Source organism: Rhinopithecus bieti, unplaced genomic scaffold (genome assembly GCF_001698545.2).
Source record: "Rhinopithecus bieti isolate Rb0 unplaced genomic scaffold, ASM169854v2 scaffold_1467, whole genome shotgun sequence".
Lineage (NCBI taxonomy): Eukaryota > Metazoa > Chordata > Mammalia > Primates > Cercopithecidae > Rhinopithecus > Rhinopithecus bieti.
In genome coordinates, this window is record NW_016803692.1 from 4252646 (window position 1) to 4277024 (window position 24379).

The 24379-nt window shown below is 39.2% G+C and overlaps 1 protein-coding gene across 6 annotated transcripts in view; it reads left to right on the plus strand.

Annotated features, from left to right (window-relative positions):
• Nucleotides 1–14931, plus strand: part of MCOLN3 (mucolipin TRP cation channel 3) — a 31702-nt gene extending 16771 nt beyond the window's left edge. For 5 of the 6 annotated variants that reach the window (XM_017851271.1, XM_017851248.1, XM_017851255.1 and 2 more), the window contains 9 exons: nucleotides 303–387; nucleotides 467–563; nucleotides 3732–3831; nucleotides 6728–6840; nucleotides 6924–7073; nucleotides 10625–10726; nucleotides 10833–10955; nucleotides 11744–11950; nucleotides 13766–14931. In XM_017851271.1, coding sequence (XP_017706760.1) covers nucleotides 303–387; nucleotides 467–563; nucleotides 3732–3831; nucleotides 6728–6840; nucleotides 6924–7073; nucleotides 10625–10726; nucleotides 10833–10955; nucleotides 11744–11950; nucleotides 13766–13900 — 1112 coding nt within the window. In that variant the 3' untranslated portion in view covers nucleotides 13901–14931. The remainder of the gene's footprint in view (nucleotides 1–302; nucleotides 388–466; nucleotides 564–3731; nucleotides 3832–6727; nucleotides 6841–6923; nucleotides 7074–10624; nucleotides 10727–10832; nucleotides 10956–11743; nucleotides 11951–13765) is intronic. The other variant, XM_017851281.1, reaches the window with a different exon arrangement.
• Nucleotides 14932–24379: the final 9448 nt, after the last annotated feature.

Sequence of the window (24379 nt, forward strand, 5' to 3'; positions counted from 1 at the left end):
TGCTTAGGAAAGAAAAATGGGGAGGGACTCAAAGTTTAGGCTTAAAAACGAAGAGAGCATTTATATAACATTAACAATATAGAGTTCAGATCTTTGTCTAGCCTCCATCCACTCCAGAAATGTTGTAGCCACATAGGTCTTAAAAACAAATGAGTCATGTGTTATCAATGTTTATTTAGCTTTTAAAATTTTAATTCAGAAAAATAATAGAATCTGAATAACTGGTCTTAAATGTAAGCCTTTTGAAATGCAGTCTTATTTATTAAAGTATTGTATCATGTTTTTGTTCCTTTCTATGGCAGAGTGTTTCTTTGTAGAGCCAGATGAACCTTTCCACATTGGGACACCAGCAGAAAATAAACTGAACTTAACACTGGACTTCCACAGGTGAGGGGAGCAGATAGGAGTATAACTTATGTTTGTATGTATATATTGCCACAGAACTAAAATCGCCTCTGTTTTCTAGACTCCTAACAGTGGAGCTTCAGTTTAAACTGAAAGCCATTAATCTGCAGACAGTTCGTCATCAAGAACTCCCTGACTGTTATGACTTTACTCTGACTGTAAGTGTGGGCCAGTCTGAATTTGGTTCCAGTCTGGAGAAAAATTGTTTTATCTGATTATGTTTCATATCCTTGGATTATGGTGTGATAAAAAATATAGGATGTTTTCACTTGAATGTGCATAAGGGAAACGATACATCTAGCTCTATTTTGCTATAATAATAAGTTTACTTGTTAATTATGTCTTCTGCACCTCTGTATAAGTTCTGGGAGAGCAGGGACCTTGTTTTGTTCACTGTACTATTTCTAGTACCACGAACAGTGCCTCGTATAGATTTTCAAACACAAAAGGAATAGGTGTTTTTAGGTTCTGTGTGGTTGGCTCTCAGCTGTCTATGGCTGGCTGTCAGCTAAAGGTTACTGCCAAGGGTTCCTGTTACTTAGTTTCCTCACCATGGATGTTTCCATGTTTGGGGTTTGTAGTATATGCCTTTAACGTATTACAGTCTACCTTCAAGTTATACCACTGCATACAGTGTAAGAACCTTATGACAATGTACTTCCATTTCTCCCATCTTGGCCCTTGTGCTATTGTGGCCATATAATGTATTTCTACATGTGTTATAAACCCACAATATATGTTATTATTTTTTCTTTAAACAGTCAATTAAAAAGTGATTTAAAGTGATTTAAATAATAATAAAAACATCTTTATATTTGCCCATGTAGCGACCATTTCCAGTGTGCTTCATTCTGTGTAGCTCCCAGTTTGCATCTGGTATTATTTTCCTTCTGCCTGAAGGGCTTCCTGTAACATTTCTTACAGTACAGGTCTGGATTTTCAGCTTTTGTATGTTTAAAAAAGTATTTTGCCTTCCTTTTTAAAGTTCTTATTAGCATCTTTTAAATAAAACTTTTACAAATACATATTTATGGGGTAAGGGTGATATTTTGATGCAAGCATTCAGTGTGTAATGATGAAATAAGGGTAATTGGGACAACATTCAGCACCTCAAATATTTATCACTTCTTTATGTTGGGAATATTCCAAATCTACTCCTTTATTTATATTGAAATATAAAATAAATTATGACCTATAGTTGCCATATTGTGCTACTAAACACTAGATCTTATTTCTTCTATCTCACTGTATCTTTTTTTTTTTTTTTTTTTGAGATGGATTCTCACTCTGTTGCCAGGCTGGAGTGCAGTAGTGTGATCTCGGCTCACTGTAACCTCTGCCTCCCAGGTTCAAGCGATTCTCCTGCCTCAGCCTCCCAAGTAGCTGAGACTACAGGCACGCAACACTATACCCAGCCAGTTTTTGTATTTTTAGTAGAGACGGGGTTTCACCATGTTGGCCAGGATGGTCTCGATCTCTTGACCTCGTGATCCACCTGCCTCGGCCTCCCAAAGTGCTGGAATTACAGGCATAAGCCACCACACCTGGCCCTCACTGTGTCTTTGTACCCATTAACCAACCCTTATTTATCCCTCACGCCTCCCCAGTGCCCTTTCTAGCCTCTGGTAATCATTATTCTATTCCAAGCCTTCCTTTGCTAAAGGTAGTGCCCCTGGCTATAGAATTCTATCTAGGTTGACTGTTTTCTTCCTCAGCACTTTAAAGATGTTGTTCTTCTAGCTTGCATTGTTTCTGATGAGAAATCTGCTGTCATCTTTATCTTTGTTCTTCTCTATGGGATATTTTTTCCCATCTGTTGGCTTTTAAATTTTTCCTTTATCTCTGATTTTAAACAATTTGATTGTGAAATGCTTTGGTGTTGTTTTCTTAATGTTTCCTGTGTTTAGGTTTTACTGAGCATCTTGGATCTGTAGGTTTATAGTTGTCATTATATTTTATTTTCAGCATGATTTCTTAAAATATTTTTGTCACTCGCCCCCACCTTTTCAGAGATTCAGAGACAAAGCCGTCTGTATTTGATTACTTGGAGTTGTCCCATAGCTCACTAATGATCTGTTTGTTTATGTTTCAGTTTTTTTCAGTGTGTTTCATTTTTGATAGTTTCTGTTGCTGTATTTTCAGACTCACTATTTTTTCTTCTGTGCTATCTAATTTTTTCTAATCCCATCCATTATTTTTCTTCTTTGTTTGGGATTCAGCTTACTGAGATGTGATTGACATTAAGCCCTAGTTTTTTACTCAGTAGATATTTAGTGAGCACCTATTATTTGTACAAGCCAGAGGCCTTTTGTGTAGGAAAAGCATGGCTTCTCCGTGGCAAAGATTTCTGACTCAATCAAATAACACTGAGCGTCCTCCTTGCACGAGGCCATAGGCTGGGTCTTGCAGGCATTAGGGATATGGGCAGACACTGACTATGCCCTCAGTTGCTTGTCAAAGAAAGAAGTTTACAATCGCTTGTGAGGAGAAATACAGTGATTGAACTTTTAAAAGTCATTTGAAATCTTGTATTTGAAGTGTTTCTGATTACCCCATATGGAGAAGCTTCAGTACAATTTATTTAAACGACAGAGTTTTCAAAGAACTTTTTTTCTTCAGGACTTGAGAGAAAGAGAAGAGGCAGAAATGAAACCGAATGATTTTCTTGCCTTGCCTTCCCTGTCCTTGCATAAGGAGGACAGTAGAACTATGGAAGGTGTTCTGGCCTAGCTTTGTCCTCCTTGGCCCCTGGTGTCCTGAAGTGATTCTTGAAGCAAGATGTGACTGCTGACTCCCGGTCACCAAACCATTTATAATACATGTGGTGCCAACATGACTAAGAAATCTAGACCCAGAATAAAAATCAAAAAAGCTCCACTTGAAATGTCTTAAAGCGAAATAATGAGCCTTTGTATTAGAAAAAATTGTAGCAGCACTGAAAATCTACCCCCAGCTGAGGTCCTGCTGGAATTTGGGAGAAAGCACAGTTGTACCAACTCTTGCTCATATGAAGAAGGTATCTGGAGGTACTTAGAGTGGAGAGCAAGAAGAAGTGCCCTTGTTATTTAAGTTCTTTGGAGTGGAAATGCTGTCCTAGACATATAACGTTTTAGAGACTACAGAATCTCTGTAGAAGATCTAGTTCATCCTTCTCATTTCACAGAGAAATGAAAGGAACTTCCCATGGTTGAACGGAGTTAGCAACAGATTGGAGATGAGAATCTGGGTCTCCTGTCCCCTTGAAAGAATTGTTTCCTAAATAATGTGTAGATGTTTCTTGGTTTCAAAACTTTAAGTATGTTTTGACTGTTTTCCTGTCTTCACAGATAACATTTGACAACAAGGCCCATAGTGGAAGAATTAAAATAAGTTTAGATAATGACATTTCCATCAGAGAATGTAAAGACTGGCATGTATCTGGATCAAGTAAGTGATGAGCATTACTAGTTTTCAGAATGGTTATTAAATAATGGAAAATGGTTATTAAAACACCACCCTCTGGATATGTAGAACAGCAAATAGAAGATTAGACCATTTTCAAGTCCCTAAACCTCTACTGGTGTTTCAGGCAATATGTGAGTCATTAATAACTGAAATGGCCTTCCTCTCCTTGTGCCCTCACTTGCCCACTCTTGACCAAGAATGTACTCACAGTCCCATGCCACCAAAACCCTACATACACCCTCCCAGACCAACACTTACTGAGTGCATGCTGTATACCTACTTCCACCTTAATTTTCTTCATTTTAATATTTTAAAATGCCCTTAAGATAGGCAGAATCCTTATTTTTACAGATGAAGAAACTAAGGCTCAGAAGCCAGGGGCAAGTCAGGTAGGATGTGACCCTGAAGCATCCCACATATTACGATTGTCTTCAGTCCATTTAAAAGTATACTAAAAGAGGAAAGGATCTATTCTTAGAAATATGGACAAGAATTCAGGTGTAGACCAAATACTGTCAAGAATTTTGGAGCTGAACTGGAGAAATTGCCTGAAAAGAATTTATCTAATTTTCTAGTCCCTCATAAGTAACATAATGGTACATTGTACTGGACTTAATGGTCACTAGATGAGGAATTCTCAGATTCTAATCAGCAGAAGAATCATCCTGGGTACCTGCTATGATGTAGTTTCCCCAGCTGTATGCAAGCCAGTAGGTCTGGGGTCTAGAAATGTATAAATAGGCCTTATTCAGACTATACTTGGATAATCACAGTTCTAAAGTTTCTTACTAATTGATTTGCCAAGTTCAGACGTAATAATGAGAAAGAGTACATAAAATGAAGTGTTGCCATCATAGTATTTTTTTCACTAATAGGTGACTTCAAATATATGAGGCTCTTGAGTCACATTTGAAACACAAGCCTGTTTCGTCATCTGTATACTTCGTAATGCTTCTCCACAAACACCAGAATAAGGAAAATGAGGGCGTACACAAGTGTCTGGCACCTAGGCATTCTCTCAAATGTTTGTTTCTTAGTTTTTAAGTTTCTCTAAAATCAATTTAGACATTTATGTAGTAATTATGCTCCTTGGCAGATATTAATGGGATGCTTCATCACAGAACTAGTCTTAAGTACTTTCTTTTGTTGTCAGCAGAGAGCAGTCTAACTTGTTAAATAGAGACAAGCTCTGTGGCAGAGTGTGTACAATGGCTGACACCTCTACCCACCTCTCTCCATTGGCTCCACGCATGCTGGCCAGGACTTCACACTTTTGATTCTCCAAAATCTCCATAAGGGTGGCTCTTTCTTACCACTCAGGTTTCAGCTAAAACCGCCTGCTCCCTCAGTGAGGCCTTCCTTTACTACGCAATATAAATCAACCTCTCTGCTTCCACATTGCCCCACACTAACCTCCCTCATATACAGCAGGAGTTCTCAAACTTTAGCATCACCTGGAGGGCTTGCAGAAACCCAGTTTCTGATTCAGTGGGTCTGGAATAGGACCTGAGAATGTGCATCTCTAACAAGCTCCCAAAAAATGCTAAGAACCACTGACATAGAGTGATGGACACTGGAAACAAACTGCACAGATTTTCCCCTAACTCTTCCACTGACTAGCCCTGCAACTATGGGGAAATCATGTGACCTCTCTGTGCTTCAGGTTTCTCACCTGCAAAGTGGGGATAATCATGCTTATCTCATTGGAGTTGCTGTGAAGATCAAACAGGTTAACACATATAAAGTGTTTAGAGCTATGCTTGGCAAGAAATGTGCTCAATACATGTAAGCTATGTGATTTATCTTCTATTACTTACTCCTATTTGAAAGTATTTTGTTATGTGTTTGTTTACTTCTTTGTAGTAGAATAGAAGTTCCACAAGATCAAGGACCTTGTCTATCTTGTTCACCACTGTATCCTAACATCTAGAAAAATGTCTGGCACATAGTGAATGCATAATAAATATTTTATACCTAGATAAGTATATTTTAATAGAATATGCAGGGAGGTGGGCCTGGGCATGGTGGCTTATGTCTGTAATCTCAGCACTTTGGGTGGCTGAGGTGAGAGGATCACTTGAGACCAGTAGTTCATGACCAGCCATGGCAACAAAGTGAAACCTTGTGTCTACAAAAAAATTTAAAAATCAGCCCAGTATGGTGGCACATACCTATAGTTCCAGCTATGAGGGAGGCTGAGGTGGGAGGATTGCCCTCACCTGGGAGGCTGAGGCTGCAGTGAGCTTGATTGTGCCACTGCATTCCAGCCTGGGCAACAGAGTGAAACCTGATCTCAGGAAAAAAATATAAATATATGCAGGGAAGTAATTGTATTAAGAACAAAAGACCACAGGCTTATAATTAAAGATCTTGGAATGATCTTCGATTGTGTGGTGATTTTTTTTTGAGACAGAGTCTTACTCTGTCACCCAGACTGGAGTGCAGTGGCACGTTCTTGGCTCATTGCAAGCTCTGCCTCCCAGGTTCACACCATTCTCCTGCCTCAGCCTCTCAAGTAGCTGGGACTACAGGCACCCACCACCACGCCTTACTAATTTTTTTGTATTGTTAGTAGAGACGGGGTTTCACTGTGTTAGCCAGGATGGTCTTGATCTCCTGACCTTGTGATCCACCCGCCTTGGCCTCCCAAAGTGCTAGGATTACAGGTGTGAGCCACCGCGCCCGGCCCCAGTTGTGGTAATTTTTTAAAAGAAGGACTTTTACCCTTCTTTAAATACTAATTGGAAGAACACTTATCAGGGCTTCTTTGTTGTCTTACCAGAAAGAATGCTTGAATTATTTAAATGATTCTAAAAAGAAGATGTCACCATATTAATGTCCCACCACATAAGCACCATGTAATCCTCTTTGCTTTCAGTGCAGAAGAACACTCATTACATGATGATCTTTGATGCCTTTGTTATTCTGACTTGCTTGGTTTCGTTAATCCTCTGCATTAGATCTGTGATTAGAGGACTTCAGCTTCAGCAGGTAGGGAATGTTGCTTTCTAGGACTGCTACTGACATTTTGACTGACAGAGACATTCACTGTGCCTCCCCTCTTTTCCCTAAAGGAGTTTGTCAATTTTTTCCTCCTCCATTATAAGAAGGAAGTTTCTGTTTCTGATCAAATGGAATTTGTCAATGGATGGTACATTATGATTGTTATTAGTGACATATTAACAATCATTGGATCAATTCTAAAAATGGAAATCCAAGCTAAGGTAATTTTTTTCCTAATCATGCTATTGTTAGTGTCAGATTTGCATTAATGGTAATGTATTTTTCCAGAATGTGAGAATTTTCAGAATGAATTGTTTTTTCCAAACTGTATATCAAGTAGACTTGAAATTGGTAATGGTAGTTTTCTTAAATCTAGTCAGGAGGTCTCTTAGGCAGAGTTTTTCAAAGTGTGATCCGCAAACCATTGCATCAGAATCATTGGGTGCCTGGTAAAAATGTACCATGTTACACCTACTGAGTTCAGACTCTTCGGCAGGGCCTATGAATTCTTACACACACCAAAATTCATACACAACCAAGGTAACTAAAGGAAGAGGTTTTTTTTTTTTTTTTTTTTTTAAATCTTACAAGAAATGCTCGAATCTTTAACAAAAATGAATGGGGCTGTAGGGCAAAGTGAGGTCAAGGCACTATGGTGTGCATGCTTGCGTTTGTTTCCTCTGTCCATTCAAAGTGAGAATGCTCCCATTTTCTTACTTTCCCATTGATGTGCTACAAGCTTATCCATTTTAAGACTAACCTAGCCTAAAAATCAACTGTCCCACAAAATAAAAGTCAAATTAAAAAACTAATAGCGTTCAAACTAATCTTGCTCAAACTTATGTTTCCCTGGTCTTGATGCAACTGATTGAGTCACCTAGGGAGTTGGTTATAAACCCGGGCAGAGACCCCAAATGCAATGGCTCAGAGAAGATAGGAGGTTATTTCTCTCTTATGTAATAGTCAGGATAGGTTTTACAGATTGGTGAGTAGCTCAATGTCTCACAGTCATTCAGGCGCCCACGCTCCTCCCATTTTGTTTCTCTGCCACCCCTTAAGGACTTGCCCTGACTGCATGATTACTGCTGTGTTGCCTCAAACAGGTTGCAGCTTATGGGAAGCAAAAACACGGTATGGTGGAAGCTCTACCATAGAGCAATGGCTTGGCTCAAGAGCAGCCAACTTTATTTCTGTACATATCCTACTGGATAGAATTTAGTCAATCCTAACTGCAGAGGGAGCCAGGGAACACAGCCCATGCATGTGCCTAGGAAGGGGAGAATGGGTTTAGGTCGACACTTAGCAGCTGCCACTATATATGGCTATAGTATGTATTATTGGAATAGATGTTTAACTTTAGGGACAAAGAAACAAAAACCCAAAACAACAACAAAGAGGAGTAAGGGGAGAGATGTGCAGCAAATCTTTATTTTTTACCAATCTAAATTATCATTAATTTCAGTGAACCCTATGGTGTCTAACAAAATATCTTTGTATATTTTTCTAGACTATTCACTGTCTCTGCCTCACAGATGATCATATCACATTTTCTTCTTTTCTGAAACCTCTAATACCCTTGTTCTATCCTCATTCTAAGCTGATGACCTTACTTCCTATTTCACAAAAATAATAGAAAAAAAACACAGAATTTCCACAAACCCCCACCACTAATTTATCTGCCTCCTGCCATCAGTGCACATATACTGTGCTTTTTTTCTGTGGATATATTATTTAGGCCACTATTCAGGGCCAGCCCCTCCCACCTGCCTAGTAGAGGCCATCACCACTTGTTTATTCACAGGCACAGCTCCAGCTAGTTTTCCTTCTCTTGGGGATCATCAGTTTCCCTCTCTCTACAAGGTCATTCCCATTAGCATGTTTTTGCCCCTTTTCTTAAGAGATAATATCTCAACCCTAATTCGTCCCCCTAACTTACTACACTCATTTATTTAGCAAAATATCTAAAAAAAGTAGTTAATCTTGTTTCTGATTCTGCTTCTCCCCTCCCCCACCTGTTTTTTTTTTAAAGAGATAGGGTTTCACTCTATTACGCAGGCTGGAGTGCAGCAGCACGATTATAGCTCACTGCAGCCTCAAACTTCTGGGCTCAGGCAATCCTCCCACTTCACAGCCCCGCAAAATCTCATTCTTTCTATGTCTGTTCCAATCAGGCTGCCCTGCCACGCCAAGGGAAGTGTTCTTTTCAGCGTCCTCTCATGCTGATAAGTCCGATAACCAACTATGTACCCTCATCCTGACCTAGCAGCAGCTTCGAACACTGCCGAGCACATGCTTTCACTGGACTATCACCTGGTTTTCCTCCTAAGTCACTGGCTGGTCTTCTGACTTGCATTGGCTGGTTCCCTCTCATCTCACCAACCTATTAAGGTGATAATGCTTCAAGGCATAGTGCTTGGACATCTTCTCTTTCTGCCACTGTCTTGGTAATCTCATCATGTCCCATAGCTTAGTATCTATATGCCAATGATTCCCAAATCTATACCCCCACTTAGAATTCTTCCCTGAACTCCAGATTTGCATATCCACCATCTAGTCTATATCTCCACTTGGATGTCTGCTTTTCCTTTCAAATTTAACACACCTAAAACAGAACATCTAAAGCCCCCACCTCTGCAGTCAAAACCTGCTTCTCCCATAGCCTTTCTAATTTCAGTTAATGGTAACTCTCATCAGTTACTCAAGCCAAAAATCATGGATTCATCACAGACTCCTCTCTTTCACTAGTCTCCTCCTTCCCATATCTAATCCAAGAGGAAATCCTATTGTTCTGCCTTCATTGGCCAGGCACTGTGGCTCATATAATTCCAGCACTTTTGAGAGGCTGAGGCGGGAGAATGGCTTGAGCCCAGGAGTTCCAGACCAGCCTGGGAAACACAGTGAGACCCCATCTCTGTGAAAAATAAAAAACATTAGCTGTCAAGGTGGCATGTGTCTGTAATCCAAGCTACTTGGGAGGCTGAGGCGGGAGGCTTTCTTGAGCCCGGGAAGTCAAGGCTCCATTGAGCTGTGGTTGTGACACTGCACTCCAGCCTGGTGACACAGTAAGACCCCTGTTTCAAAAAAATAAAATCACCTCATCAATTCCACTATTACCAGCCTGGTCAAAGCTACCATCTCTCATTTATATTATTGCAATAGCCTCCTCACTCCTCCAACAACCTGCTCTCAACCACAGCAGCCAACATCTGATCATGTCACCTCTGTTTGTGGTTCTCAAATCTCCCCAGTTGAGTTAGAGGAAAAGACAAACTTGGTGAGTGCCACCTTATCTCTATAACTGTATACCTTTTCTATTGCTCACTCCAGCCAGATGCACTATCTTGCTAAGCACCCTCCTGTCTCAGGGCCTTTGCACTTGCCAGTCCCTGTGCCTGGAAGTCTTCTCCCCTAGATTTTCCCCTGATTTGCTCCCTCCCTCCCTTCAGATCTTTGCTCAAATGCCTCCTTTTTAGTGAGACCTTCTCTGGTCACTATTTAAAATGACAAACCCATACCCATTCCTCATCCCCTCCTCTGAATTTTCTCTTCAGCTATTATCAGCAGCAAATGCCCCAAAGTTTCTATTAACTTATTTCTATTGTCTCTCTCTTCCCTCCACTCGAATGTAAGCTTTATGACAGCAGAGAATTTTGTTTGTTCACTGCTTTATCCTTAGCACCTAGAACAGTGCCTGACTCATAGTTACCTCAATATTTATTGCCAAATGAATTTCTGCTTTATAATCTGATTACGTTTTTCCACTTTGTCTTAGAGTCTAACTAGTTATGATGTCTGTAGCATACTTCTTGGGACTTCTACCATGCTTGTGTGGCTTGGAGTCATCCGATACCTCGGTTTCTTTGCAAAGTACAATGTAAGGAATTCTACGGATCTCCATGCTGTTGGTATTTCTCTCAAAGTTATTGCACTGCTTTGGCTAAAGGACAAAGCGATTCTAATGGCCTCTCTTACTTTCCCAGCTCCTCATTTTGACCCTTCAGGCAGCGCTGCCCAATGTCATCAGGTTCTGCTGCTGTGCAGCTATGATTTACTTAGGCTACTGCTTCTGTGGATGGATTGTGCTGGGGCCTTACCATGACAAGGTACTGATAAACAACTTTTTTCCTATTGCTATTAAGCCGTTAGCATAGTGCCAGTGGCTTGTTATCCTTTTTCAATGAACTCCTTTTATTTTGTGATTCAGCTTAAAATGTTGAAGGTAGTATATCTAGTGCCATATTTATAAAGTGATAGGGTGTGACCAGCTTGAGAGAATATTTGATGTACTCAACTGTCTCAAATTCTTTCTTGCAATATATCAGGTAATTAAGTTCCGTTTACCACCAGTGAAGTCAAGTTTAGTCAATTTGATTCATCAGTATATCCAAGAGCAGTCTATTCAGATAAGCCTTCTCAAAATGTGACTTTATTTAAAAAGTAGCATAGGGGGAAACTTGTAGGAATATTTGAAAATTTTGTTACTACAGCTATAGTTTGGAATATTAGGCCCTTAAATGAAATAAACTTTAAAATGAAATGTATGAGCATGCATGGTTGGGACCTGGGTATCTCTGCACAAGCATTTCAAGGTCTCTTTAGGGTAAAGGGCAGATGCAAGGCTTGATTCAGAAAAGCACTGAGGGTGCAGACCAGGTCCTGCATTTGATTCAGGCTACTCCAAGAGAAAGCTGCTTGTCCCAGGAAAAAAATAGTAGGCTTATATATGTTATATGCATCACAAAGCAAATGTGTGTGGTTACCTCAGGTTATTTGTTTGAAAATGGTAACTTGGGTTATCTGGTCCCATTATCTTTAATATGATGTCATGAACAGAGGTCTCCAATGGGAAGGAACATGGAATAAAGTGAACTTTTCTCTTTTCTTTTTCCAGTTTCGTTCTCTGAACATGGTCTCTGAGTGCCTTTTCTCTCTGATAAATGGAGACGATATGTTTGCCACGTTTGCAAAAATGCAGCAAAAAAGTTACTTGGTCTGGCTGTTTAGTAGAATTTACCTCTACTCATTCATCAGCCTCTTCATATATATGATTTTAAGTCTTTTCATTGCACTGATCACTGATACATATGAAACAATTAAGGTAGGTTTATCAAGAGCCTTAAGTAGTAGCATTGTCCTATAACTTGTAGTGTAGCAGTAAAATTCAGTACCTAATGGCAGAAGAAAAGTTGATGGAATGTTACTTTCTTCAGGATAGCAAAAAAGGACCTTATTTTTAGAGACTGATTAACAGAAATAGAGGGAAAATTGAATGTTGAAAGTCTTAGTCTCTAAGTAGTTATGCTTTCTCACACAAGCTTTCTAACCTTTTATTAGAATTATAAGGGTCATTAGAAGTCTGGGGGGTAAAGAGTGAAAAATTAAATAAAGAATGAAAAGGGTTAGTAGATATTGAGTGAATAAAACATATGGCATTTCAGAAAGCCAAAATATTGTGGGGAACACAAAAAATCCAATTTTCATAAAGAAAAATTGACCCCTTTGTTTGGAGTGTACTGTAACTATGCCCATTGCTCTTTGCAAGGCCCTGCAGGGCACAAGCCCAGGGCCCAGCCTCCAGAATAGCAAAAGGATTAATGGGTCCAGTACTAGCACGTAGCTTTATACAGTCAGATACCTGAACTGAAAAACTATTGTCATTCATATAAGATCTTTTAAAAATCAATTTGAGCCCATTGAAGTATGGAAAGGCAGAATAAATATCCACATATGTTTACATTTCCAATAACCTTATACTGTTAGGTGTATTTGTGGCATAGACACTTCCACTTGGGGACTTTTCTTTCTGGGTATGAGAGGGGTAAAGAAACATGAAGCCATGTGATTGGCCCTAGAGATAAAGAGAATGCCTTGGTTTGGAGCTGATAATGATGAATACTTTGCTCATGAAGCCAGGGCTGTGACTTCATCCTTACTGAACAAGATTTCAGGGACCAAATGTCCTCCTTGCTCTCTCATCTGCTCAGCAGATGTGTCCTTCGGATCACCAAGGCAACTGGGAAAGAATGTAGTTGTAACTTCAGATCCTTCCAAATGGTACTGTAAAAGTTCACTGCCTCCAACTCTGCATGCAGAGAACTATGTGTTATTCGAGGGTGACATCTGAGAGCTCTAAGGGTAACATGAGTTTTCACCTTTGATGACATAAGCCTGAAACTCGTATTTTAGATGCTAACCTCTCTCCGTGGGCTCAGGGCCCTTGCCAAATGGGCAAGCTAAGTTATTTTTGATCCTTTCTAATCATGGCATGTCCTAGAAATTTTAGGTCCCAAACTGATATAAATATGAGGCCCTTAAACAAACTTGTCTGCCTGGAAGACCGACTCCAAAAGGGTGTGCAGATTGGAAAGTTCCCTTACAGCATTCAGACCTTTGTCCAGACACCTGGGCCAGCTCAGGAGAGTCCAAGACTGTGCTGAGAGGTCTTCTGGGCGAGGTCAGGGATTTCCATCTCTTAGCCTGCTAGAAAACCTTGTTAATTTAAATCCACTGGGCTTCTTGTGGCCTGAACCATAGTCCTTCGAAAATGCCTGCATCACACTGGTGTGGAAGTCACAGGCCTACAGGGCAGAGTAGTGACAGAGGTTCTCCGACTTGGGATGGGGCTGACTCAGTTCTCCCTGGAAGGACAACTAAGACTTAGACTCAGTGTGCCCATTTGGTTTCAGTGGACCCAGAAAGAGAGCTCAGGTAGGCAGCTGCAGAATCCCAGGCCCACTTTACCTCCGCCAAACCTGAGTGACTCTAGAGGCTACATCTCCTTGCAGGTACTTGGAAGTAACTATACTCTCTCTGTAGAAAACCCCCTCCCTTGCCAAATGATCCATTTTGAATTTGGAATGAAGCTGTTTTCAAGGGGCTTATTAATGAAAGCTTTTAACATTCTTCTGTTTAGCATTACCAGCAAGATGGTTTCCCAGAGACTGAACTTCGTACATTTATATCAGAGTGCAAAGATCTACCCAACTCCGGAAAATACAGATTAGAAGATGACCCTCCAGTATCTTTATTCTGCTGTTGTAAAAAGTAGCTATCAGGTTTATCTGTACTTTAGAGGAAAATATAATGTGTAGCAGAGTTGGAAGACTATATGGATATTCTGAGATCAGATGTAGTATGTTTGAAGACTGTTATTTTGAGCTAATTGAGATCTATAATTCACCAATAACTGTTTATATTTTTAAAAAGCAATATTTAATGTCTTTGCAGTTTTATGCTGGGTTTTTAAAAATAACTTCAATGAGGAAAGCTATTGGATTATTATTATTTCTTGTTTTTTTTTTTGCCATGGCTTTAGGATGTATTCTCTGTGCCTCTCTTTTGCTCTGAAAATCTTGCTTCCCACTATTCTGATTGTGTGGACTGTATAATCAGTGGAAAACAATCCCTGGTCTGACTGTGACTTCGGACAACTCAGTAACCCTGGCTTGGACCACTCTCAGGAGTCCATCCTTGAGAGACGGGGGGTTATTACCATATATACAGTAATCATTGCATTTTAAAATCTTCTCTTAAAAGGAAGAGTAAGAGTGCACCAGAATGAGAGTGTGCCAGCTAACAATGTGATACAGCCATGTGTCACTTAGGACAGAGATACAGTCTGAGAAATATGTTGTTAGGTGATTTTGTCATTAAACATCATAGCAGGTACTTCCATAAACCTAGATGGTATAGCTTACTACACACCTAGTCTATTTGGTATAGCCTGTTGGTCCTAGGGTACAAATCTGTGCAACATGTTACTGTAGTATTGAATACATTAGGCAATTGTAACACAATGGTAAGTATCTACACATAGAAAAGGGATAGTAAAAATATGGTTTTATAATCTTCTGGGACTACCATTGTACATGCGGTACGTTGTTGACCGAAACATCGTTATCCAGCATATGACTGCATTTGGTTATGAAAGGCAACTGTTATTTGATTCTGCTTTTTGTTCTTAAGAGGATCAGGTTTTTAAATACTCATTTACAAGTTTTCTATCCTCTTTCAGTGTTAAAGTAGAAAGTAAAAAGAGTATCTTATACATGCACGAAATTAAAGCATATACCAAATGCATTTTTGATCAAGTAGTGATTATTTTATTAGTACTTGAGCAGCCTGTTAAAACTAGTGATGTACTATACCTTTCATAGGCACATTATGTCTCACAGCAAAGTGTTTTGGAGTGAGAGGCTGTGGTTTCATGGGGCAAGGTTCTATAACTCACATTACAGATATTTCAGGGCTGGGCACAGTGGCTCATGCCTGTAATCCCTGCACTTTGAGAGGCCAAGGCAGGAGGATTGCTAGAGCCCAGGAGTTCAAGACCAGCCTAGGCAACATAGTGAGACTCATCTCTACAAAAAATAGAAAAAACTAGCTGGTGTGGTGGTGCATGCCTGTAGTCCCAGCTACTTGGGAGGCTAAGGCAGGAGGATTGCTTGAGCCCAGGAAGTCGACTGCAGTGAGCTGTGATCATGCCACTGCACTCCAGCCTGGGTGACAGAGTGAGACGCTGTCTCAAATATGTATACACATATATATACGTGAAAACAATTATGCTTAAAATTTTAAAATAAGAGAAATGTGTGCTGTAAAAAGACATAGAAATAGTCTCTACTCCTTATAGACTGCCTTATAGACTGCGAATTGAGAACTGCACAGATTTTCAACACATGAATATTTATTGTGTTTACTGTTTATTCAAGTAGAAGTGAATTCAATTATATGCAGTAAAGATCTCAAAGCAAACTTTTTTTAAAAAACACTGATTTTTAAATTTCTGACTTTGTTTTACTGAGATTTTATTATTTAATCATAATGACAGTCATAATAATGACTCCAGGTGTTGAAATGGGAGGTTTTATAACAGGTATAAGTTGTTTCTGAAGTACCTGAGGCTTTAAAAAATAAAAAAATCTAAATATCTAAGTGACTATTTTGGGGACAGTTCTAATATTTATAATACAATCATTTTTAGAAATTACTAGAATTCTATGTGAGTTTTGAAATAATGTTTATTATCTGATAAATCCTTTTCTTTACACCTTGTGAAATTTTTAGACTAACAGTACTTCAATGGAAACATGAAACCACTGACCCAGTGTTGGGCCTGGAGTTTTGCTTTGCTCTGAAGTCATTATGTTTCTTCTGTAGAATCACAGCCAGTGACTTGGTGCCTTCATATCTCTCTCCTGATTCTCCAGGCTCTCTTATTGTGGCAGGAGTCCCTGATAAATTCCAAGGCTTAATTTTTAGTAAGATGTCCATGAGAGAATAGCTCTTCTGTCTACTGAAAGAAATAGCACTGACTGACTTTTTTGAACTGTCCTCAAACCAGTACAATGGCTTGATCTCGGTAGGCAGATAAATTATGGGCCAGTCATTTTAGAGTTCTCCTTACATGTATATATGTACCATAGAGAATGCCAAGGCAGTTGTAAGAAAGAACATAGAATTGAAGTCATTTTTTTCTTCCAGGCTTCTAGTCTCTTTAGCCCAGGAAATCAGGGGATTTTTGTCGATGATACCCCCTTTTTCAGGAAGTCAGATTCTCTGTCCCCTCCTCCTGCCATAATGATTTTCAGGGTTGTAAGTATAAGGGGATTTTTTTTTTTTTTTTTTTTTTTTTGAGATAGAGTCTTGCTCTGTTTCCCAAGCTAGAGGCTGGAGTATAGTGGAGCAATCTCACCTCACTTCAACCTCTGCCTCCCAGGTTCAAGCGATTCTTGTGCCTTAGCCTCCAGAGTAGCTGAAACTACAAGCACACACCACCACACGTGGCTATTTTGTTTTGTATTTTTAGTACAGACAGGGTTTCGCTATGTTGGCCAGGCTGGTCTTGAACTCCTGTCCTCAAATGATCTGCCTGCATCAGCCTCCCAAAGTGCTGGAATTATAGGTGTGAGCCACCGCGCCCAGCCCACTGGGGGATCTTGTTAAAATTATGAATGTACAGGTAATACCAGCAGAGATATTCGTTCTCTCTCTCTCTCTCCCCCCCCTTTCTTTCTTTCTCTCTTTTCTTTCTCTTTCTCTTTATCAAAGCCTAAGCATAGATTCTTATTCATCATGTCCTGGGGGAGGCCAGGAATCTGCCATTTTTAGCCGGCACACAAAGTGATTCTGATACAAGTGGTTTGTGGTGGCTGCAGGGTCCAGAACTTGACCAGGAACAGATAAATCCCTTTGTTGGGGCTACAAATAAGAAGTTGTTTATAAGTCTCAGGATTCAGAATGGCCTTCTATCACTCAAGAGAGAAACCACAGTAGTCAAGAAAGAAACCCCAAGAAAATGGGTTTATAGATATCAATGTGGATATTTTAGTATTTGTGTCTGTAAAAATCAGTTTTGTGCAGACATCAATTTTGCTGATACTACATTTTTTAAAACAATTCAGGTGCCATTTTCTTTTTTCACTCAATAAAGTTTTAAATTATCTAATACATATTGAGTTTTAATTTTTTTTATCCCACCACACTATTTTCAAATTAATACATACAAATAGGTGTATGGATTAGAACAAAAAAGGTAAAACTCATTATTTGCAGATATTATGATCTACATAGAAAGTCTAATAGAATCTAAATAACACATGGGTCAAAGAAGACATATCCAGAGGCTGAGGCAGGAGGATCACTTGAGCCCAGGAAGTCAAGGCTGCAGTAAGCCACGACTGTGCCACTGTACTCCAGCCTGGGCAACAGAGTGAGACCTTGTCTCAAAAAAAAAAAAATCTTGAGAAATTACAAATTATTTTGAATGAAATACAAACTCAAAAATGGTAAAGAATTGTGGAAAACAGTAAAAGCAGTGCCTAGAGGAAAATTTATAGCATTGAATGCATATATTAGAAAAGAAGAAAGATGTAAAAATCAATCTCCTAAGCTTCTACCTTAGAAAATGGACAAAGAGCAAGTTAAATCCAAAGGAAGTAGAAAAAAATAAAAATTATAGCAGAAATTAATGAAGTTGAAAACAGGAAATCAGTGGAGAAAATCAACAAAACCAAAAGCTGGTTCTTTGAAAAGACAGATAAAATCAGTAAGCCTATAGCCAAGCTAAGAAAAAATAGGGAAGATGCAAATGACTAACACTAGACATGAAAGAGGGAGCATCACTACCTATCCCACGGGCATTCAATGGATAATAAAAGAATATTATGAACAAATCTATGCCTGCAAATTTGAAAACCTGGATGATACGGACCAATTCCTTCAAAGACACAATTGCCAGTTGACAAAACTAACACAAGAATAAACAAACAATATGAATAAGACTCTAGTAAACAAATGGAATCAATAATGAATAACCCTCCAAAACAGAAAGCACTGGGCCCAGATGGTTTTTACTGGTGAATTCTACTAAACATTTAAGGAACAAATTATACCAATTCTGTATCATTTCTTCCAGAAGACAGAATTAGAATACATCCTAATTCATTCTGTGAGACCAGCATTAACATAATATCAAAACCAGAGAGATATTAAAAGAAAACTAAAGAACAACATCTCTTATGAACATAGATGCAAAATCTTCAACAAAATAATAGCAAATCAAATTCAACAATGTATGAAAAAATTATATACTATAAGCAAGTGGGATTTATTCTAGGTAGCAAGGCTGATTCAACATTCAAACCTCAATTAATGTAATCCATCACATCAACAGGCTGAAGAAAATATATGATCATGTCAACATATACACAAACAGCATTTTTTAAAAATCTAACATCCATTCATGACAAAGCCCTCAGCAAACTAGGAAAAAGGGGGTACATCTTCAACTTCATAAAGAACACCTACAAAAAATAACTAGGGTTAACATCACCCTTAATGGTGAGAAACTTAAGAAGTTTTCATGCTAAGATCAGTGACAAGGCAAGGATGTCCCCTCTTAACACTCTTTTTCAACATCATACTAGAAGTTCTAGCTAATGCAATAAAATACGAAAAGGAAATAAAAGGTATTCACATTGGGAAAGAAGACATAAAACTGTCTTTGAGATGACATGATTATCTATGTAGGAAATCTGAGAGAATTAAAAAAATCTCCCGGAACTAATAAGTAATTTTAACAAGATTGTAGGATACAAGGTTAATATACAAAAGTCAATCACTTTCTTGTATATCAGCAATGAACAATTAGAATTTTAAATTAAAAACACAATACCATTTGTAGAAGTATCCCCCAAAATGAAACACTTGGCTATAAATCTAACATTATGTAGAAGTTCTATATGAAGAAAACTGTAAAACTCTGATGAAATAAATCAAAGAACTAAATAGGTGGAGAGATATTTCATGTTTATGAATAAGAAGGCTCAATATTGTCAAGATGTCAGTTCTTCCTAACTTGATCTATAAATCAACACGACCCCAATTAAGACCCAAGGGAGTTATTTTGTGGATATCAAAAAAATGATTTTAAAGTTTATATGGAGAGTCAAAAGACCCAGAATAGACAACACAATTTTGAAGGAGAGGAACAAAACAAAACAAACAAACAAAAACACTGCCTGATGTGAAGACTTACTATTAAACTACAGTAATCGGCTGAGCACAATGGCTCACGCCTGTAATCCCAGCACTTTGGGAGGCCAAGACGGGTGGATCACCTCAGGTCAGGAGTTCGAAACCAACCTGGCCAACATGGTGAAACCCTGTCTCTACTAAAAATAGAAAAAAAATTAGCTGGGCATGGTGGCAGGTGCTTGTAATCCCAGCTACTTGGGAGGGTGAGGCAGGAGAATCACTTGAACCTGGGAGGTAGAGGTTGCAGTGAGCTGAGATCATGCCATTGCTCTCCAGTTTAGGTGACAAAAGCGAAACTCCGTCTCAAAATAAATAAATAAATAAATAAATAATTAAAAAAAAAACACAAACAAAAAACTACAATAATCAAGGTACTGGTGAAAGAATAGATAAGATAAACGCAACAGAATAGAAAGCCCAGGGGCCAGGGCGATGGCCCACGCCTGTAATCCTAACACTTTGGAATGCCAAGGTGGGTGGATTGCTTTGAGCCTAGGAGTTTGAGAACAGTCTGGGCAACATGGCAAAACCTCGTCTCTATAAAAAATACAAAAATTAGCTGGGTATGGTGGTGTGTGCCTGTAGTCCCAGCTACTTGAGAGGCTGATGTGGGAAGGTTGCTTGAGCCCAGGAGTTCCAGGCTGCAGTGAGTCAAGGTCATGCCACTGCACTCCAGCCTGGGCATCAGAGTGAAAGCCTGTTTTTAAAACAAGAATAGAGAGCCCAGAAATATACCCACATTAATATAGTCACCTGATCTTTGACAAAGGAGTAAAGATAATGAAATGGAGAAGATAGTCTTTTTAACAAATGGTATGTTAATAACTGGACATCCACATGTAAAAAATCACGAACCTAGACACAGACCTTTCACCCTTTACAAATATTAGGTCAAAATAAATCATAGATGTAAATGAAAGGGGAAAAGTAAAAACTCCTAGATAATAACACAGGAGGAAATCTATATGACCTTGGGTTTGGCAATTACCTTTTTTTTTCTTTTTTTTTTTTTTTTTTTGGCCGGGGGTGGGGACAGAGTCTTGCTCTGTCGCCCAGGCTGGAGTGCAGTGGCACGATCTCGGCTCATTGTAAGCTCCACCTCCAGGGTTCACGCCATTCTCCTTCCTCAGCCTCCCGAGTAGCTGGGACTACAGGCGCCCACCACAACGTCCAGCTAATTTTTTGTATTTTTAATAGAGATAGGGTTTCACCATATTAGTCAGGATGGTCTCGATCTCCTGACCTTGTGATCTGCCCGCCTCAGCCTCCCGAGTAGCTGGGACTACAGGCGCCCACCACAACGTCCAGCTAATTTTTTGTATTTTTAATAGAGATAGGGTTTCAGCCTCCCAAAGTGCTAGGATTACAGGCGTGAGCCACCGTGCCCGGCCACCTTTTTTTTTTTTTTTCTTAAAAAGAGTTTATTCAAGCCACTATTTGAATATTTCTTTTTTTCCCACCTTTTAATATTTCAATAGCTTTTTGGGGAATAGATAGTGTTTGGTTACATGGATAATTTCTTTAGTGGTGATTTCTGAGATTGGGTGCACCCACCACTTGAGCAGTGTACACTCTACCCAATGTGTAGTCTTTCATCCCTCACCACCTCCTACCCTTCCTCCTGAGTCCCCAAATCCATTGTATCATTCTTATGCCTTTGTACCCTCATAGCTTAGCTCCCACTTATAAGAGAGAACATATGATGTTTTGTTTTCCATTCCTGAGTTACTTCATTTAGAATAATGGTCTCCAATGCCATCCAGGTTGCTGTAAATGCCATTATTTCTTTCCTTTTTATGGCCGAGTAGTATTCTATTGTATATAGATCACATTTTTTTATTCACTCATTGATTGATGGGTATTTCAGCTGGTTCCATATTTTTGCAATTGCGAATTGTTCTGCTATAAACATGCATGTACAAGTGCCTTTTTCGTATAATGACTTCTTTTCCTCTGGTTAGATACCCACTAATGGGATTGCTGAATCAAATGGTAGGTCTGCTTTTAGTTCTTTAAGGAATTTGGACTGGGCATGGTGGCACACACACTTTGGGAGGCTGAGGTGGGTGGATCACTTGAGGTCAGGAGTTCAAGACCAGCCTTGTCAAAATAGCGGAACCCCATCTTTACTAAAAATACAAAAAAAAAAATTAGCCGGATATGGTGGCATGTGCCTGTAATTCCCACTACTTGGGAGGCTGAGGTGGAGGAATAGCTTGAAACCGTGAGGCAGAGGTTGCAGTGAGCTGAGATCACTCTACTACACTGCAGCCTGGGTGACAGAGCAAAATCCTGTCTCAGAAAAGAAGAGAATAAAAAAGGAATTCCCATACTGTTTTTCCATAGTGGCTGTACTAGTTTACATTCCCACCAGCAGTGTAAAAGTGTTCCCTTTTCACCAAATCCACGTCAACATCTATTATTTTTTGATTATGGCCATTTTTGCAGGAGTAAGTTGGTATCGCATTGTGGTTTTGATTTGTATTTCCCTAATAATTTGTGATGTTGAGAAGTTTTTCATGTGTTTGTTGGCCATTTGTATATCTTCTTTTGAGAATTGTCTAGTCATGTCCTCAGCTCAATTTTTGATAGGATTATTTGTTTTCTTGCTGATCTGTTTGAGTTTCTTGTAGAGTCTGGTTATTAGTCCTTTGTCAGATGCACAGATTGCAAAGATTTTCTCCCACTCTGTGGGTTGTCTGTTTGCTCTGCTGATTGTTTCTTTCGCTGTGCAGAAGCTTTTTAGTTTACTTAAGTCCCACCCATTTATCTTCGTTTTTGTTGCTTTTGTTTTGGGTTCTTGGTCATGAAGTCTTTGCCTAAGCCAATGTCTAGAAGCATTTTTCCAGTGTTATCTTCTATAATTTTTATGGTTTCAAGTCTTAGATTTAAGCCTTTGATCCACCTTGAGTTGATTTTTATATAAGGTGAGAGAAGAGAATCCAGTTTCATTCTTCTACATGTGGCTTGCCAATTATCCCAGCACCATTTGTTGAACAGAGTATCCTTTCCTCACTTTCTGGTTTTGTTTCCTTTGTTGAAGATCAGCTGGCTATAACTATTTGGCTTTATTTCTGGGTTCTCTATTCTGTTCCATCAGTCTATGTACCTATTTTTATATCAGTATCATGTTGTTTTGATGACTGTAACCTTAGAGTAGAGTTTGAAGTTGGGTAATAAGATGCTTCCAGATTTGTTCCTTTTGCTTAGTCTTGCTTTGGCTATATAGGATCTTTTTTGGTTCCATATGAATTTTAGGATTTTTTTCTAGTTCTGTAAAGAATGATAGTGGTATTTTGACAGGAATAACATTGAATCTTTAGATTGCTTTTGGCAGTATAGTCATTTTCACAATATTGATTCTACCCATCCATGAGCATGGGATGTGTTTCCATTTGTTTGTGTCATCTATGATTTCTTTCAGCAGTGTTTTGTAGTTTTCCTTGTAGAGGTCTTTCACCTGCTTAGTTAAGTATATTCCTAACTTTTAAAAATTTTTTGCAGCTATTGTAAAAGGGGTTGAGTTCTTGATTTGATCCTCAGCTTGGTCACTGTTGTATAGCAGTGTTATTGATTTGTGCACATTGATTTTGTATCCTGAAACTTTAATGAATTCATTTATTAGATCTAGGAGCTTTTTGGATGAGTCTTTAGGGTTTTCTAAGTATATGATCACATCATCAGTGAACAGTGACAGTTTGACTTCCTCTTTGCCAATTTGGATGCCCTTTTATTTCTTTCTCTTGTCTGGTTGCTCTGGCTAGGAATTCCAGAACTATGTTGAATAGAAGTGTTGAAAGTGGGCATCCTTGTCTTGCTCCAGTTCTATCAACTTTCCCCATTCAGTATAACGTTGGCTGTGGATTTGTCATACATGGCTTTTATTACCTTAAGGTTTGTCCCTTCTATGCTGATTCTGCTGAGGGTTTTAATCCTAAAGGGATGCTGGATTTTGTCAAATGCTTTTTCTTTATCTATTGCGATGATCATTTGATTTTTGTTTTAATTCTGTTTATGTGGTGTATCACATTTATTGACTTGCTTATGTTAAACCATCCCTGCATCCTTGGTATGAAACCCACTTGATTATGGTGGATTACTTTTTGATATGCTATTCGATATGGTTTAGCTGTGCCCCCAACAAAATCTCATCTTGAATTCCCATGTGTTGTAGGAGGGACCTGGTTGGGGGTAGTTGAATCATGGGGGCAGGTCTTTTCCATGCTGTTCTGGTTATAGTGAGTAAGTCTCATGAGATCTGATAGATTTATAAGGGGAAGTTTCCCTGCACAAGCTGTCTCTGTGCCTGCTGCCATCCATGTAAGATGGGACTTGCTCCTCCTTGCCTTCTGCCGTGATTGTGAAGCTTCCCCAGCCACATGGAACTGTAAGTCCGTTACACCTCTTTTTTTTTTGAGACAGAGTTTCACTCTTGTCACCCAGGCTGGAATGCAGTGATCTTGGCTCACCACAACCTCTGCCTCCCGGGTTCAAGTGATTCCCCTGCTTCAGCCTTCCAAGTAGCTGGGGTTACAGGCACCCACCACTATGCCTGGCTAATTTTTTGTATTTTTTCTTTTTAGTAAAGATGGGGTTTCACCATGTTGGCCAGGCTGGTCTAAAACTCCTAACCTCAGGTGATCTGCCTGCCTTGGCCTCCAAAAGTGTTGGAATTATAGGCATGAGCCACCATGCCTGGCCCATTAAACCTCTTCCTTTTGTAAATTGCCCAGTCTCAGTTATGTCTTTGTCAGCAGCATGAAAACAGACTAATACAGTAAATTGGTACCAGTAGAGTGGGACACCGATGAACAGATACCAGAAAATGTGGAAGCAACTTTGGAACTGGATAACTGGCAGAGGCTGGAAGAGTTTGGGGGGTTGAGAAGAAGACAGGAAAATATGGGAAAGTTTGGAACTCCCTAGAGACTTGTTGAATGGTTTTGACCAAAATGCTGATAAATATGGACAATGAAATCCTGGCTGAGGT